At 44.1% G+C, this 17253-nt stretch overlaps 1 protein-coding gene across 4 annotated transcripts in view; it reads right to left on the bottom strand.

The window, feature by feature from the left end:
* Positions 1-87: 87 nt before the first annotated feature.
* slit2 (slit homolog 2 (Drosophila)) overlaps positions 88-17253 on the bottom strand; it is a 132244-nt gene continuing 115078 nt past the window's right edge. For all 4 annotated transcript variants that reach the window (XM_047333991.1, XM_035637608.2, XM_047333992.1 and 1 more), the window contains 22 exons: positions 16269-16419; positions 16061-16135; positions 15643-15786; positions 15267-15410; positions 15000-15166; positions 14741-14873; positions 14093-14161; positions 13565-13636; positions 13103-13174; positions 12907-12978; positions 11071-11234; positions 9503-9627; positions 9094-9191; positions 8322-8461; positions 5943-6036; positions 5535-5672; positions 4659-4899; positions 4301-4431; positions 4033-4187; positions 3564-3918; positions 3210-3424; positions 88-1925 (listed from right to left, as the gene is read on the bottom strand). In XM_047333991.1, the coding sequence (XP_047189947.1) occupies positions 1669-1925; positions 3210-3424; positions 3564-3918; positions 4033-4187; positions 4301-4431; positions 4659-4899; positions 5535-5672; positions 5943-6036; positions 8322-8461; positions 9094-9191; positions 9503-9627; positions 11071-11234; positions 12907-12978; positions 13103-13174; positions 13565-13636; positions 14093-14161; positions 14741-14873; positions 15000-15166; positions 15267-15410; positions 15643-15786; positions 16061-16135; positions 16269-16419 (3212 nt within the window). In that variant the 3' untranslated portion in view covers positions 88-1668. The remainder of the gene's footprint in view (positions 1926-3209; positions 3425-3563; positions 3919-4032; positions 4188-4300; positions 4432-4658; positions 4900-5534; positions 5673-5942; positions 6037-8321; positions 8462-9093; positions 9192-9502; positions 9628-11070; positions 11235-12906; positions 12979-13102; positions 13175-13564; positions 13637-14092; positions 14162-14740; positions 14874-14999; positions 15167-15266; positions 15411-15642; positions 15787-16060; positions 16136-16268; positions 16420-17253) is intronic.

Raw genomic sequence — 17253 nt, 5'->3', positions numbered from 1 at the left:
GGTGTGCTTCAAAACGGATCATTCATTGTCTTCAGTGTGTCAGAGTTAATATTTCTGACTCGACAAAAAAGGCAAAGGGGAGAAGTGTGAGGTAAATATTGTGTTTAATAAACAAACATCAGTCAGGGAACTGACATTAGTCCGGGGATGGAGGAGGGAGGGAATATAAAGCACAATGCACATGTGTAGAGGTGGGGGGAACATATTTATCTGTTACACAGGATGCCCCCCGTACAGTAGGAGCAGGAGGTTCTATATAACATACAGATCAGGATCCAAGTCTACGGTACAAAAACTTAGCAGCAACATGTTAACATCTGAGACCAAGGGGCTAACAAAGTAGTTTCATTTAGAAAAAGTCACAGTTTTCTTAAAGCATAAATTTGTTAAAAAGGTAAAAACAGTTCTAAGAATCCTCTAGGGTCAATGCTACGCACGAGATCTGTGTGTGAAATACATAGGTAGGGAAAATCTATACATTTATACTCTAATATAAAGACCTTCTGGCAATGGCACAGTACAAACTCTCAGGGAACGCGACAAAAATATACACTGTCTTCACGTCACATTTGCAGATTAAAATGTAACTAAGGTCTCTGGCAAGCACGATAGTTTCAGCGGTCAAAAAAAACAAACTTCTCTTCAACCAAAATAAAGGACACCATCTTGTTAGTTAAGCTATCTTGACAGATTATGTCTTTTTAATACAAAAATAAGGACAAATATAAATTAATATATATTAAAAGAATCAGATTGATACATGGGGGGGCTCTACTGAACAAGTACAGGTATTTATAATACAATAAATACTTGTCATTCATGACTGGGGGCGTCGATAAACGGAGAGTTGTATGTTTAACCTGGCATGTGACGTGTGAAACTTTTCTACAGGTGAGAACATATGGGTTTGTGTGTGTGTGTGTGTGATGTTCAGTAGCTGTATGAAATACCATAAGTTTGAGCACAGCTGTGTGTAGGATCGTGCACACAGTCTCGGAGGGTTCAGGAGGTCTGTTGAAGGAGGCTTCGCACTACTGTGGTGGTTTCTCGTGTCGTCGGGGGTTATCACTGCCCGCCCTCTCCCGTGCCTTAACGCAGCTCCTCCTAGGGGGTGAGTCTGTGGTACTACCAGTTAAGGTTATTCCTAAAACACACAACTCACAGACAGGAAGCAGGAAGTGTACAGGAAGCTGGTCAGCCGTCAGTGACCGGTCAGTCCTCCAGGGAAGAGACAGTGTGGCACACCATTAGAGTCATCATGACCAACAAAAAGAAGTAGGTGTAAGGAAAAAGTCAACTCTTGTGGTTCCTTGTGGTTTTTTTTTGTCTTTTTCTCCACTTCATAATAAAAAATAAGTCTGTTTTTGTACTTTACAATACAATTCAACATCCCCACCGAGGAAGCATCGATCATCAGTCCAGCACTGACCAGAAAAGAAACCTTTTTTCTCTATGTTTTTTTCTCTTTTTAAACTTTTTCTGAAGGTTTTTAAAAAAAAAACAGGGTTGGTAGGGGGAGGACTGTCGAGGATGGGGGGTTTTCTCAGGAAGAATCGGGACCGGGGACAATGGGGGGCGAGGATCAAGTAAGGCGGGCAGGAACACAGAACATTTCTGGAGAGGAGGAAATCTGCCAAGGGTATTGTCTCTTTTTTTATCCTTTCTTTTTTATGAGGAGCACTTTGTACAGCCACACTTGACCACTTTCTCCACTTCCTGCACAAAAGAAGAGCCGTCAGTGCACTGGAAGGTGTATTTCCTGCGTTTGCTGCGGAGGGGGGTGCAGCAGGTGCCTAGTCCTTCTGCTCCCCCCGTGCAGCTGCCCCGACACTCTAGACGGGAGACCTTCTCCTGGGTTTGGCACGCCGCGTAGCCTTGCTGTCTCTGGTAGACATCTCGGACCCGTTCCCCTCGGCAGGCCACCTCTGCAGGGACGAGCAAGCGGAACGATTACAAGTTAACCACGGTTTTACTAAGGACACGATGGCAAAGGAGATCTTGATGGTGAGAACAACATGGTCGTTGGGGGACTCAAAAGAGAAGAGGAGGACAGGGACATTTGGTTGAGTTGGCAAATATATGTCTAGTTAACATTCATCTTGGGCTGTCTCCATGCAGAGGATGAACCGAACACAAATAGGGATAAGGGACACCATGATTGCTGACACACAAACAACTCTACAAACAGGCACATTTTCCTGTAATAGAGTAAAGTTATCTTCTATAGATAACTTATGGAGAAAAATCCAGACCAATTACCTTAACATTTTTGAATACTTTTAATGCAAATGGTGTTTGGCAACATTTTCAGTTAGAAAGTAAAGTAAAGAAGATATTTCGACTTGAATTGCCATTTTTTTTTGCAGTGCACAAGTTGAAACAACCACTTTAACAACATACCACATGAGAGGAAGACAAGGTGAAGCACAGGCAGTGAGTGGAGTTATTTTTGGGGTTGCGCTGGAGAGGAACCGAGAAAATAAATCCGAAATAAAGGCAGACAGTAAAATGTGACCTGGCAGTCTCACCTGTGTAACCCCCCGTGTGGGATTAAGAGGAGGCTCAGGAGATGCTGAGTTGAAAAAGCCACAGGGTTAGAATTGTTAAGGCAGAAAACACAAAACACTGTTAGACACACACATACTGAGAAAGACTTTAGAGGTTATATATATATATATGGGATTTTAATTATTGATATGGCAGCAAACAACTTACTGCATGCTGTGCATACATATAGAGAACTGGACGTCGTACTGGGCAGAGGATGAAGTCACACTGCCTCTACTTGATGTAATTCGAGCTTCTCTGTTCTTTGTTTTGTAGTGGGTCTGGTGGTTTATGTGCATGTTCGTGCATGTGAGTCAGGTGTTTGGCTGAAAGCTACCTTCCAGAATTTCACAGAGGAAATCATGTTTTTCAGCCAAATAGGCTTCCGACAAAGAAAGAGATAAGACCTGACAGCCATTTGTCATCTAGTGACAGTGAAGTTTGTATATATAACCTTTAAATGAAAGTTAACAAGCATCAAAGAGCGAAGCAGAAGCTTAGAAAAGGTTAGTTTTAGAGAAACATGCTCTAGATTGAAAAGCTTGAACAGCGCTAAATGCATTTTTCTTTTTAGAAAAAATGTGAAAAGTCAGTTCACCGTCTACAAAGTTAAAAATGTCTACGCGCATCCCTTCCAAACATGCGTCCGCCTTTTCCCTCACCTTTGTCGCACGCATCTCCTGTGTATCCGCTGTTGCACTCGCAGTATGCTTCACCCAGGCCTGACACTCTGCATTTGCCATGTTTGCAGCGAGACAGACTACAGGGGTTAGCTGCATCCTGGTCCTGCTCGTCACACAGGACACCAGCAAAACCAGGCTGGCAACGGCAGGAGTAAGAATAGGAGTTGATTGGAAGGCAGGTACCATGGATACACCTGTAGGTGGAGGAGGAGGGAGGGACAGGGAGGATAAAGATGTGGTCAGTAAAGTCTCTCTTTCGATTCAAAAAAGCCTAAAACACTAGAGCTGTACTCTCTCTGGTGATTCAAACACAAAAGCAAAAAAACGACTCACTTATTGCCATCACAGGGGTTGTTGACTTGCTGGTCACACACTGCTCCCGTCCAGCCGGGGTTGCAGGTGCAGGTGAAGCCACGGTGCCCCGTTGCGTGGCACTCACCCTGGATGCAGGCACCTCTCTGGCACGGCTGGCAGCCTGGCTCCACCCCTTGGCCCAGCCACTGTCTGGTGGTGCTCTGTGCAGTCCCAGAGCCCGGAGCCCCTGGCCCCAGCCCGGCCCCCAGGTCCTGGAGCTTCCCATTAATGTACAGGTTACGGAGGCAGCCGTGGAAGCTGGTGCCATTGCGTCCGCCTGAGCTGTGCTGCAGGGCCGACAGACCCCCAGAGGCTGACGCACGCTCCGGCATCCCTGGTGGGAGAAAAGAGTGCTTAGATACATTCAGTATGAAATAAAAATCAAACGTTATTTTAACCCTGTAAGATTGCGATCCATTGTAATAACAAAACAAGCTTGGGTCCTCACCTCCCAGGTAAAGTGGAGAGTCTATATTGAGTGTGGATTGTTTGCTGATGGAGTTGATGGATTTGGGCGTTCCGCCGTCAATGGACAGAGACAGAGTCTGGTCCGATGCCACTAGCTCCACCGCATGAAAACTGCCATCATTCACTGTCTCCACACTGAGAGAGAGAGAGAGAGAGTGAGAACAGAGAGATTCCGCATCATCCATCATGTGAATGCGGCATCAGTGACAGTGTGGACGTTGGACGTTTCTGCTCGTGTAAGCATGTACCTGTAAATAGCAGAGGGAGGGTAGGACCCGGTATCGTAGCTGACCCTGAGGCGTCCCCTGTACAGCTCCATAGCAATGTGATCGTTGTCGCCTTTATACAATAACACGCCGCTGTCCTCATCTGTGGCAATCTGAAAACAGAGCAGGGAATCAGCTTCAATAACCTTATGAACAGTGGTAGAAAAGGAATTGACATATGTATCACATAGGTATGTAAACCGTTTATGTTTTTTGACCATATTGTGTGTCGTATTTACCTAAATGGTAGTAGAGTGGAAAAGAGTAGAACTATAAAGTGACATGACATTGAAGTACCTCAGATTTAGGCACATTTTTGTACAAGTGTTTGACTGATCACCTGTAGGCTGATGTTGGTCTGCGGCGAGAGGAGACTGGAGGGAAGTTGCAGGTACGACTGGCGGTTGACAAAGTTGACGCTGACGAGCGTCTCACAGCGTTCGCCCTCGTAGCCGTGGAGACACTGGCAGCTGGGGTCTGTTTCCACGACGACGCACTGCGCGTCATTTAGGCACTCGTGGTTGTCACAGGGGCTGGTGCGAGGAAGGACCATCGGGGGAGAGAACTCGCAGAATAACCCGCTGTGACACACAAAAACACACAATCTAATTGAATATAGCAATTATGCCATAAAAGGCATAAACATAATACCTTAATAACCTCTTAAGTTTCTAATATGACAGTGTGCTATGAACTTCTTGAGACTTCAAATTTGCAAGAGTGTAAATGTGTTGTCCTTATATCTGCTTTATTAAGATTATATTATTGTAAAATTGGGGTGTCTTTCATTGGCTTTTTCAAGTTGAGAACACTTTTCTCTATGCTCTTCTCCTATTTTTCATTTCTCTGTGACCTCTTTGTATAAACATGTGTGTGACAAGCTAAATACAACGTTTTTTAAAAAAGATGCTCCTCCTCCCCCCCAGTAACCACAGCTCACTACACAGTGAAATTACTCAAGTAAATTAGAGTGATAACAAAACGTTCATTGCAATAACTGACAACGAACACCAGGGGGAGACCGTCCAACACCACACACTGAATATATGCAACATAATGTTTCATGGAGACATCAAGGTTTCCTGGCTGAAAAAAAAACCCCTGTGAAAATGTAAGTGTATAATTAAACTAAATTAAACTAGATTTATCGATGTTGACTCTTCAGTCGTTTCAAATGCTAAAAATGTGTGACCTCCTGTTGCCATGTGGCCCTCACCTGTTTCCTTCTGGACAGATGCAGGTGTATCCGTTGATGGCATCGATGCACTGGCCGCCGTTCTGACACTTGTTCTCTTCACAGTCGTCATAATCCAGCTCACAGTGCTCACCCACGAAGCCCGGCGTGCACTCACACCTGCAATGTACACACGCGCGCACTTGTTGATACTGATCTTTAAGCGGCAGTCTCGATACTACATACAAAGATATAAATAGACATTATGTTTCAAAATGCTTAAAAATCGGCACCTCCTTTACTTCAGTGTGAGAAATGTTCGCACTGAAATTCTGGGGTAGAGAAACAAGAACCCAGCACTTCTCAAACTGTGCAGATGTTAGCCTGCATGAGTTGAGTGTGTGTGTGTGTGTGTGTAGAGCACCTGTGTGTAGTTACGTGTCCACTTACTTGTATCCCTGAGGGGTCAAAATACACTTCGATTCGTGCTGACACGGGTTCAGCTCTGGAGCGCAGAAATCCAGTTTCTCCTCACATAGCTCCCCTAGAAACACACACACACACACACACACACACATAAACAAATCATCCAAACACCTTTTCATTACTGTGCATCGACATCAGCACTAATGAGTGAAATTATAATACAAAACATCTCAATGTTTTCCAACTCCCTACAGTGTGTGTTCTGCTTATGCATCTTGGTATGATTGAGTGAATATGTATTTATAGAACTGTATGTGTCTGTGCTGTATGAACAGATGTGTGTTTGTGTGTGTGTGTGTGTGTGTTTCATGGGAGTGTGCTCTGATGATGGATGACTCTCTTGTGGCCAGAGCCGACACGGCGATCTGATAAATGATCCCATCTCTGGGAATGTCATATTCCTGATCATATTCCCGAGCGTATCCTGACGCTGCTGAAACTCTGAACTCCAAATGAAGCACTGATGAGGCATCGGGGAATAAACCAATACCCCTGACAGCACAAGTCGACTCTGGAAATAATTGCATGATCAATGAGAACGTGTGAGAAATGATGGGAGGTGTGTTTGCATGTTTATGCTCTGGAGCTTCTATCGCAGTGCCGACAGTGCAACCTTATTTAGATGCAGTCATATTAGTTTGATAAAAAAAGTCTAGTCTTAACATACTTTATAATAAAACAGTAAGTCTTCTTCTTTTCCACAGTTTATTGGTTTTAGAAATGTTGATTGCAACTTTAAATGGCTCCATTAAGAGAACAGATGACTGTGACTGCTCGTTCGTCAATCCACAACTGACAAGTTTAACTTTCTATAAAATATCTATGAGACATTGAGCCACACTGTTGCAATGTGTGACATGTTTCTTCACTACAATAAAGTTTGCTTTAAGTCGATCCTGCGCACCGGCCTGTAACCAGGGATGCTTACTAGTTTTAAAAAAAAGGAAAGTATTTTGGGGCTGAGCGCTACAGACAGGCTGGGGAAACTGGAAATTATTAAGGGATTGACAACACATTGTAGGTTTGTTCTCCAGAGAATTTTATCAGTCTTCCCATTTTTCCAAATTGTTTACCCAGAATATATCATACTCTAGTATGGTAATGACATATATACATAAAGCAGCAAGCAGAGTAACCACAGGTATCTGAGAGCATGAAACTCAAGGGTCCGTCTGAACATCAAGGACGTGCACTGCTAACATGAAGCGTGACTGCAGGACAGTAAGTCAAATCTGTGGTAGCATCGAATTTCTGGGGGGAGCATGGAAAAAGCACAGGAAATGAGGGAAGGGAAGGAAGGAAGGAAGGAGAGAGGGACAGGAAGGACAGAGAGAAGAACAGACTAACCTCTCTCCACCTCATTGGTAGCGGCTGCAACCACAAAAAAACACACACACAGACGATAGATGATAGAAAGCAGAGCGAGACAAGAAAAAAACCACAGGACAGCGAGACACAGAGAGACACAGAGACAACAATGCCACAAAGGTTAGCTGTCAGAGATGGTTAGCACAGTGCAAAAGCAGACAAACAAGTAGCAGCAGACCAGTGTTAGTCAGAAAAAATATGATTTGTCTGCAGTTCATTGATATAAAGAGACCCTTCTTGTGAGATTCTGTGCCTGGAAGTAAAGTGCATTACAAATATATATCTTTGAATGGTTGTTGATGATAAAAAGTCAAACTAATTAGAGTTGTATTATATGTCAGGGGTTGGTGGTAAACATGACACATTACAGTTGTCCCAAGGCACGTGATAGATATTTTACAGATTTTTTTAGGAGGGGGTTGGGCTGAGGTGGGACTGACTTACTGGATTGTCTCTCTGGAAAAAGGAAAAATACCTTGTACAAAAAAACCATAAAATGGCTTCAGAAGATATTGCAAGAAAATCGCTTTATGTGTAATTCACTCATCCAAAAAAGTGGATCTCAATTGGCAATCTCTCAAATTTGAGGCCAATTTTTGATGCTATAGCGCTCTCACTGGCTTCATCTCCATGGCAACAGTGGCTGGTATTGGTATAATGTCATGTCATTTTTTCCTTTTTATTTACTGTGCAAAGTACATTGAACTGCTACTGTACGAGACTGCGCTCAACAAATGAACTTGACTCGACTATTTAGACGCATCCACCAGGCTAAAATGACACAACATGATTCCTCAGAAACTAAGATGAAATTATTGAAACTGGTGGCCATAACATAAACCTGCAGGGTCCTTGTGTCATCTGGGAGAGTTCCATGTTACAAATGGAACAAATAACATGTGAATATGGGACAGTGACAAAAAAACACCAGTGTTACCAGTGATTCCTCAGAATGCACATCTCTGCATGTGTTACCTGTGTATTCTGGGGAGCACATGCACGTGTAGTTGTTGATTCCATCCACGCAGGTGGAGTTGTTCTCACAGTCGTTGTCTTCACAGTCATCGATGTTGATCTCACAGGCGTCACCTTCGAAGCCCTCCGAACACACACACCTGAGAATAAGCAGATATCAAAGGACAAATCAAATGCACGCAGGGCGACATACAGAACACTGCATTATTCTATTAACGTGAGCGGGCTTCAACTCCGTAACCACAACTCAGCATTATGACACCCACACCCACAAACGCACGCACGCACGCACGCACGCACGCACGCACGCACGCACGCACGCACGCACGCACGCACGCACGCACGCGCACACACACACACACACACACACACACACACACACACACACACACACACACACAAAATGGTGTGGACCTGCATTGGTTCTGCGCTATCTCCCTTTTGGATCATTGGGACACTGGGTAACACACAGGGAACATATACATAGACACACACACACACACACACACACACACACACACACACACACACACACACACACACACACACACACACACATACAGAGTGGTATATTATGAGTCTAATAAAGAGCTCTTATGCGGCACAGACTCAAGTGGATTAATATCTCATTATAAAGTCAACGACAGCTCTTCACGAAGAATATTCCTCCGTCTAATGCCAGAGAAGGAAAAAGAAAGTGGATGAAGATGGAAATACAGAACATACAGAGAAAAACTGAAAGTATCAGTAAAAACAATTTGAAGCTTCTCACCAAAAGTTGCTCTCTTCTCCTTCCTTCAGGTGGCAGGTTCCACCATTCTGGCACGGGTTACCGATGCAGGCGTGGATGGGCTCCTCGCAGTTTTGGCCCTATGTGCGCACACACACACACACACACACACACACACACACACACACACACACACACACACACACACAGACACACACACAGACACACAAACACACACACACAGACACACAAACACACACACACACAGACACACAGACACACACAGACACACACAAACACAAGCGTTCAGTCAATTGAAAGAACAACAGCTTCTTATCATAATCGCATAGTATTTGCATCTTCCACAATCAGGGTTGTGTGTGTACGTGAAGTGATGCTTGAGCAAGTGAATGTGACCTTCTTTGTTTTTTCGTTCTCACAGTATGTGTACCTTAAATCCATAGGGGCAGGTGCAGCGGTAGTAGTGCACAGGGTCATTGGAGCAGGTGCCGTCGTTCTTGCAGGGGTTTGACAGGCAGGGGTCACACTTAGCCTGGATGCTCATATCCACTGGGCCTGTGTGATGGAGACACACCAATCCCCCCCCAAACACACACACACACACACACACACACACACACACACACACACACACACACACACACACACACACACATACATACACACACACACACACACACACACACACACACACACACACACACACACACACACACACACAAAACAGTGAGACCTCTTGCTTTATATAATCTATGTCTGAGGTGTACGAACACACAGGTTTGCAAACACTTAGAAGACTGTACATTACCAGGGTCCTGCTTAAATCTTACCTCTTTAGACTCCAAATTTTTAATAAGCATTTACAGATGATGGCTTGTCTTCAGCCTATTGTGTGTAATTTAAGAATACTGCAGATCACATTGGCGATATGTTGAAAAACTGCAGTTTCCTTAATAAATGGTCAGGTTTAGGAAAAACGAAAAAGGGGGAAAACACTACATATAATATATTAGAGTATAACATTATTACCTCTACCATCATTTCAGTCAAGATAATGTTTTGTGGATGTCAAAAGGTATGTTACTAGGTTAGAAATGAGAACTATTACACACTGTCTGAGCAGGACCATGGCATGTGCAGAAGACAGACATATCCCCGCAGCTCTGATGACACAACAACATCAACATTTGACAGTCGTGACACACAACGCCGGTGAGAACACGAGGACTGAAAGGGAAGCGGAGCGGTTCAGTCGAATCTGGGTTCACAGGTGGAGGAAAACTGGGCTCGGACTGTCAGGAGAGACTGAGGAGGGAGTACTGGGATATGAGTGGCTACTTTACCTGGCACCAGGAAACCACAAGGCCCCGGGACTTCTACAGTGTGTCAGTTAGATTAGGTCAAAAATAGGTTTTAGTCATGTGTTCATAGTTAATGTGACATAATAAGGTCAAAAGTTAGCAACATTTTGTAAACAGCCAAGATCATGGTCAAACGCTAATTTGTGGATATTTAGAGATTTATAACAAATCGAATTTGAACTCGCCATTTATTACTTCCCAGTGAAAACCATGTATCACCATATTTGACAATCTTTTGTTATCAGGGTTTTCTTTTTGTAGGTTCAGACGATGATCCTATTTCTTAAACTAACAAAACCATAAGGAAACTAAAGGACTTTTTTTTATCTGAAAATACACACAAATGTCACAAATCATTTTTGCAATGAAAAAATTTCGTCACGCATGGTTTTCCTTGGACAATGGCAATTTGTGAAATGGCAGCTTGTGGCCTCCTCTGGGAGTCCTCATCAAATCTCCACACATTTTTTGTATATTTTTGGGAACTAAATTAAAAATGGTCTGCTTGTCTGTAAAGCATGTAAGTGTGGAATTATACATTCAACATATTTTGTAATTTATTTGTTAACATCTACTGGCATATGCATGCGTTCCTGTGTCATACCACCATGGCATGCATGTGACAGAGTGTGTCTACCTGTGCAGGTGAACTTCTTGGAAGGCGTGGTGAGCAGCAGTTTGTCGGTCATGTCGCCAGGGCCCGTGCAGCGGGCTATGCCCGGCTCCTTGTAGCCGCTCTTCACCCAGTCTGACAGCCACTGCATGTGGCAGTCACAGTACAGAGGGTTGGCGCCCAGAGCCCTGCGGAGGACACGGGATATATTTACATTTTAAGCTCAGAGTCGTAGTTTCAGATCGTGGTAAATTTCTACCACAAATAACTGTGGTTGCCACGACTGGGAGCATTTGCCTCATGCTGACAGGAGTGTTGTGTTTCTCGGACTTTAAACACTTTCTACTACCGTTTTACTTGAATTACACATTTTACTTTCCCAAGTTTTTGCTGATGTTCTACAGCTCATAGCTGTAAGTCTTATGAGTTTTTCCCTTCCTTTTTAAAGTTAATAAATTCAGGTGTTAATTGAGGCAGGAAAAACTAAAGTCACTTACATCAGCTTATTGGCATCAGCTGATGCGTTCATGCTCCACAGTGATTGGCTGATTCATCAGATAGTTTACTGCTATCCGACTATCATATCCATGCAGGTGAAGCGAGCTGTCTTCATAACCCAAGACTTGTCACTATAACTCTTTCTGATAGTCTCGTAAAAACCTTTGTCTTGTACAGCCCTCTGCACCAACGCAGCATAGACTGCCCAGTTCTGGTGTCATGATTTTACTAAACTCCACATGTTCACCGTTGTACAGTTACACTTCATCTGCTCTAATGTATGTGCTTATTATAGTTCTCTCAGCAGAACCATCACCTTGTCACATTCTGCCTTCAGTTATTCATTATTTACAAGTATTTAGCCTTCCATTGTTATTGCATATTGCCTATTTATTTGTTCTTATTATATTATTGTAAATCTATTCTTTCAAATACACAATATTTATTCTATTCTGTATATTCTGCAGTAACCTCAGCCTTTCACAGTCACCTGATTCCTCACATCCACCTGTCAGGAACGTTGTGAACTCCCTGAAAGCGCAGAGACATTTTCTTTTGCCAAATCTAACTGTTCAACCATTTGTGATAAACGGTCAGTTCCCTCATGTAAGTGTCTCTAACTGAACTATTATAGTGGTCAAAAAGATGTTAGAGTCAGTCAAGGGCTTTTAGTAGATTTTAAAGTAATAGACTCATTTTCTGTGGTCTGTAGTGTGTATTACTAGAAAGAAAGGGGAACAAAAATAACTACATAAAGCAGCAGCCTGTCACTAGCGCTATCCATGGTGCTGATCCTTGAGAGCCCCGGGCCGACACTCACAGGTAACACTTGTGGTGAATCAATAACAATGTGCTCTCTCTATAGACTGCTTGGTTTTCTGGTAAGATGCTGAAAGTAAACACCAGTCAACTGAAGAGAGGGAAATGTAAGAGTTACTTAGAAGTTCGCTCTTTCAGTCCTTAATTACCTTGGTTTGTTATTTCTGACCAAAGTCTCCCCTGTTTATTTTAGTATGTCACTTATTTCACTCTTTTCACAATTGTTTGAAGGTTTCAGTCTCTGCACTGGGTTCCTCTCTGCCAATGATCAAGTGTTCTGTGCTGCACAACCATTTTTCCAGAGGAATCAATTTAGCAGATTTCCCCAATTTCTGCTAAATGAGAATGTAGCATCAATAAGTGGAGCATAGAGGAGGAAGGTACTCTACAATCCCACTACATATACCACACTCTAATTTCAAGAGAAAAATATTTAGAGGATGTGAAAAACTTCTTTATTTTGTAATGTTGTACGGTGAAAATGTCGGCACTCCAATTAGAGAGACATGAACAGTGATGAGTGTATTTTTCTATGTTACTCACAGGTGGGAAAGCGATGACAGATCTTTGAAGGCTCCCTCTGGTATCAGTGATATGTCGTTACCGTGGAGAGACCTAAGACGAGGCAAGTGGAAGGAAAGTGGACAGAAAATAGTCTGGATGTTAGAAGTCTGGACCGTTTCGTGTCTGTACAATGTTCGTCAGTGCCGCCCTGTGCTGTGTGGGGACAGATACTCACAGCAAACGCAGAGACTTGAGCCCGTCGAACGCCCTCACTGGTATGCACCGCAGGCGGTTGTAGCTGAGGATTCTTTACATACAGAACAAGCATGTTGGCATGGAGACAAATGCAGAAATCCTTTTCAAAAAATCGGCAAATACAGCAAGGTAATTCAGAGCACACTCCTATGTCCCACTGAACCTAGCAGTCGAGCAAACAGACACGTAACATATCCATGCTCCAGCTCATTCATGGGTTCCCATGAGTCAGAGTATCCATGTGTGACTTCATGACAAGTCAACAAAATATAAGTGCTACTAAAGAAAGTTTGATTTAGGTTTTCATTTTATATCACGGGCATCTTTTCCTTGTGCATTAGTGAAACACACACTGTACACTCCATAACCACAACTCAGGTTTATGAAGCACGCACGCGCGCACACACACTTTGAAAAGGGACTGATGTAAAGCCAGACTCACAGGGTAAGCAGCTCGGACATGTTACTGAGGCTGTGGTTGGACAACGTGCTGATCTGGTTGTTACTCAAGTCACTGAAAAGGAAACAACAACAGATACATAAAACACACATGCATAAACAAATGCAAATACGCATTGCCCGCCGGCCCCGCACGCACACATGCTGGCACGCACGCACGCAGGCACCCACACACACACACACACACACACACACACACACACACACACAAACACACACACACACACACACACACACACACACACACACACACACACACACACAGACATTATATTCTTCTTCAGTCTACCATACACGAGTCATCACGCCCAGATCAGGGCCAAACCAGGTCAACTCAAAACACAGCTCAGAAATCTGACAGTTAGTTTGATCTTCAAAAAAGCAGAGTGCAAGTAACCGCAGGCCAAGTCACAATCTTGATTTTAAGAGTGTGTAATTAAATGTGCAAAACAATGGCCATGTGAGTAAATGTGTGATATTTGTTCTTTGAGGTCATGTGGGTGAGACTTACATGAGCGTTAGGTGTTTGTACTCGGAGAGTTCCACAGGAACCTGAGTGAAGTGGTTACCATCCAGGTATCTGAGAGACAGAGAGAGAGAGAGAGAGAGAGAGAGAGAGCAGGGCACAGAGCGGGAGGTGGTTTGGAAACAGAAGAGAAATAGAATAAAGACAAATATGGAAGATGTAGGATTGGGAACAAAGAGAGAAAATGAAGTTATTTAACCGTGTGGGAAATTCCTTATCTCAAGTAGAGTGAGTAGTCATTACTGCTCGAGCCATAATAAACACTGGAGCTTAATATTCCCACAGGCAATACAGTACAACCACCCTGCCTCTCTCTCTCTCTCGCACACATACTTCTATCACTGTGAGGACAAAATGTATTCCCTAGCCCCTTACTCTAACTTTTACCATCCAAACTAAATACCGAACCAAAATGTTAGGTGTCAAAAAGATATATGTACAAGCACACACACACACACACACACACACACACACACACACACACACACACACACAGATTTTTCAGAGACACATGTTTTCACAGGACATTGGCAAAGTCATGTCTTAGGTACAGTGATCCATTTCACAGCGGGGGCTTATTAATAATAATAACCAGTTGGGCTGTACTAGGCGGTGTGTTGGTCGTAAACTCACAGCTCAGTGGTCTCTTTGGGGAGGCCTTTGGGCAGAGTGGTGAGACCCTTGTTGCTGCAGCGCACCACAGTGTCCAGACAGGAACACTCCGCTGGGCACCTGAGCACCGGAGAACAGCTGTTCTCATCATTACCTGGTCAGACCAGATTGACAGAGATATGATATGAGATGATAGAAAAAGTTGTAATTAACAACAAATACTAAATCTGTGAGGACTGCAGATGTTGTAAAACTCAAGTGTAAATCTCCCCCATCTCACCGTCTTCACAGGCAAAGTCCTGAACAGCCACATCCTGGATGGGGATCTCCTTCAGGAAGTAGGGACTCTGGCAGCGAGGGTTACCGGTGACGATGCGTTTCCTCCTCAGCCAATCCCCGAGCCAAGCCAGATGACAGTTACAGTTGAAGGGATTGGCCAGAAGGTTTCTGGAGAACAAATGGGGGAGTGAGAAATATTCAGAAACAAATTCTGCGACATTTAGATTTCCCTAGAGTCGCACGAGTGTGTCATATTGTTTGTACCCACAGTGTGGACAGGGAGTGCAGAGTGTCGAAGGCTCCCGGGTTCATAGAGGTGATCTGGTTGTCATAGAGCGACAGGAGGCGCACAGAGCTCAGCCCCACGAAGCTGCTGTTACTCACACAGCTGAGTCGGTTACTCCTCAGCATACTGCTCACAAGAACACACAAACACACACGGGCAAGATTGATTCAAAGCACTGTGTATTTAACAGGAAATGAAAACAGATATTTATGAGATTATAAACCTGTGAATTACATATGTTCCCCTTATAAATTTTTGTGTGAACATTCACGCATTATGCAAGAGTAGGCAATGTTTGAATATTATGCATACTTGACATGATAATAAGATTGCATATTCATTTTATGGGTGTACCCACAGTGTGCGGAGGCCACCCAGTCCCTTCAGCATGCGGTGGTGTATGTTCTCCAGTCTGTTGGAGGTCAGAATCAGCTCATTGACCCCTGAGGCTCCTTCAAACGTCCCCTCCTCTATGTCAGTGATACGGTTATTGCTCAGGTTACTGCGAGGAGAGGGAAGCAGGAGCAAGAAAGGTAAGAAGGTCGTAAGATTGTAAACAAGAGAGATGAAAGATGTAGAGAGAGCAGGGCAAGGACAAAGGCAGCAAGAGGGAATTCAGCAGAGGTAGAAGGAGTAGGGTACACAGAGGAACACACATGATTCTCTTTTCGGTCACATGAACAATCATAGATTTATCTGTGTGACCTCAGTATGACTTTCTCACAACCACATTTGCCTTGTTTTGGTTACGTTACGTTGCAACACGTCTGACTCACATCTTCCTCAGCTGAGGCAACTTTTTGAAGATCCCCGTCGCCTCGAGCACAGTGAATTCATTGTTGTTGAGACGCCTGAGAACAGAGGAGAGCAGGGTGGTCAGAAACAAAGAGAGAGGGAACAAACAAAGAAAAGAAACTGAGACAGAGGAGGAGAAGATAAAGGGCGATGCTCAGAAATGTACAAGACAAGTTCAGCATGACTCACAGTTCTGCGGTGTACTGAGGAATGTGGTCTGGTATTTTGGTGAGTTTCTGGTTGGAGCAGTCGACCGTGGTGCCCTCGCAGCGACACTTCTCGGGGCAGGCCAAGTCGGCGAAGCAGTCCCCTCCCAGCTTGCTGCGGTAATCCTCAGTACCTGGTCAAAATCACAGCCACAACGTTACTGAATACCCTCACCGTGCAACAGTCGCGTCTCAGCGTTCAGTGGTACTGGTTCCAACACAAACTCCGCGGATGGCCGAACTTCAGGTTGTCATACTAAGAGGGAATTTTGAGACATTGCAGACGGGCTATGCTGCGTTTGGTTGGATGTGGTAATTGTCAAAATGAACCAAAGATGTTCAAAAAAACATTGCTGATTATGATCATATGCAACATTACTCATGGGCGGTAGGAGCCAAGTCCACAAGACATACAAACTGTCAAGATGAAGACATGCATACAGGCACACAGGCACAAGAACAAACACTGGAGTTCGTCTGTCCTGTCACACTGCAAAGAAACTGTTAGTTTTAAGAAACCACAGCACAAACAAAACAGCATCAGAAATTCGATCATAGCAGAAAAATGCTGACACATACCCAGGCAGTCATCTATCAAACTGTACACACACACAAACACTCTCTCTGTCTCTCATATACACACACAAACACACACACATACACACAAAGGTTGCGGGGGTGACAGGAGATTGCTGTCTCTTGCGTCTCGGCCATGCTGTAGGGTTTTGCAGGGCCGTTCCATGGTGCTTGACAGAACCATGTTCCACGATTGGAACTTGGCAGCCACATGGTTAGATCAAGCACAAAGGAACAACCTGCAGACTGACTGCTCCTCCGCCGGAACACAGGGATGGGAGGGGACAGAGGGAGTAGAGGAGGAAGAAAGGAGGATGAGGAGGAGAGGACGGGAAGGAGAGGAGAGGAGAAAAGGGAGGGTTACGATGAGGGGCAGGTTCAAGAAGGAGAAG

Source organism: Scophthalmus maximus, chromosome 8, assembly GCF_022379125.1.
Source record: "Scophthalmus maximus strain ysfricsl-2021 chromosome 8, ASM2237912v1, whole genome shotgun sequence".
NCBI classification, from domain to species: domain Eukaryota; kingdom Metazoa; phylum Chordata; class Actinopteri; order Pleuronectiformes; family Scophthalmidae; genus Scophthalmus; species Scophthalmus maximus.
Note: the sequence above shows the minus strand (reverse complement) of the source record. Positions and strands in the feature narration are given on the sequence as shown.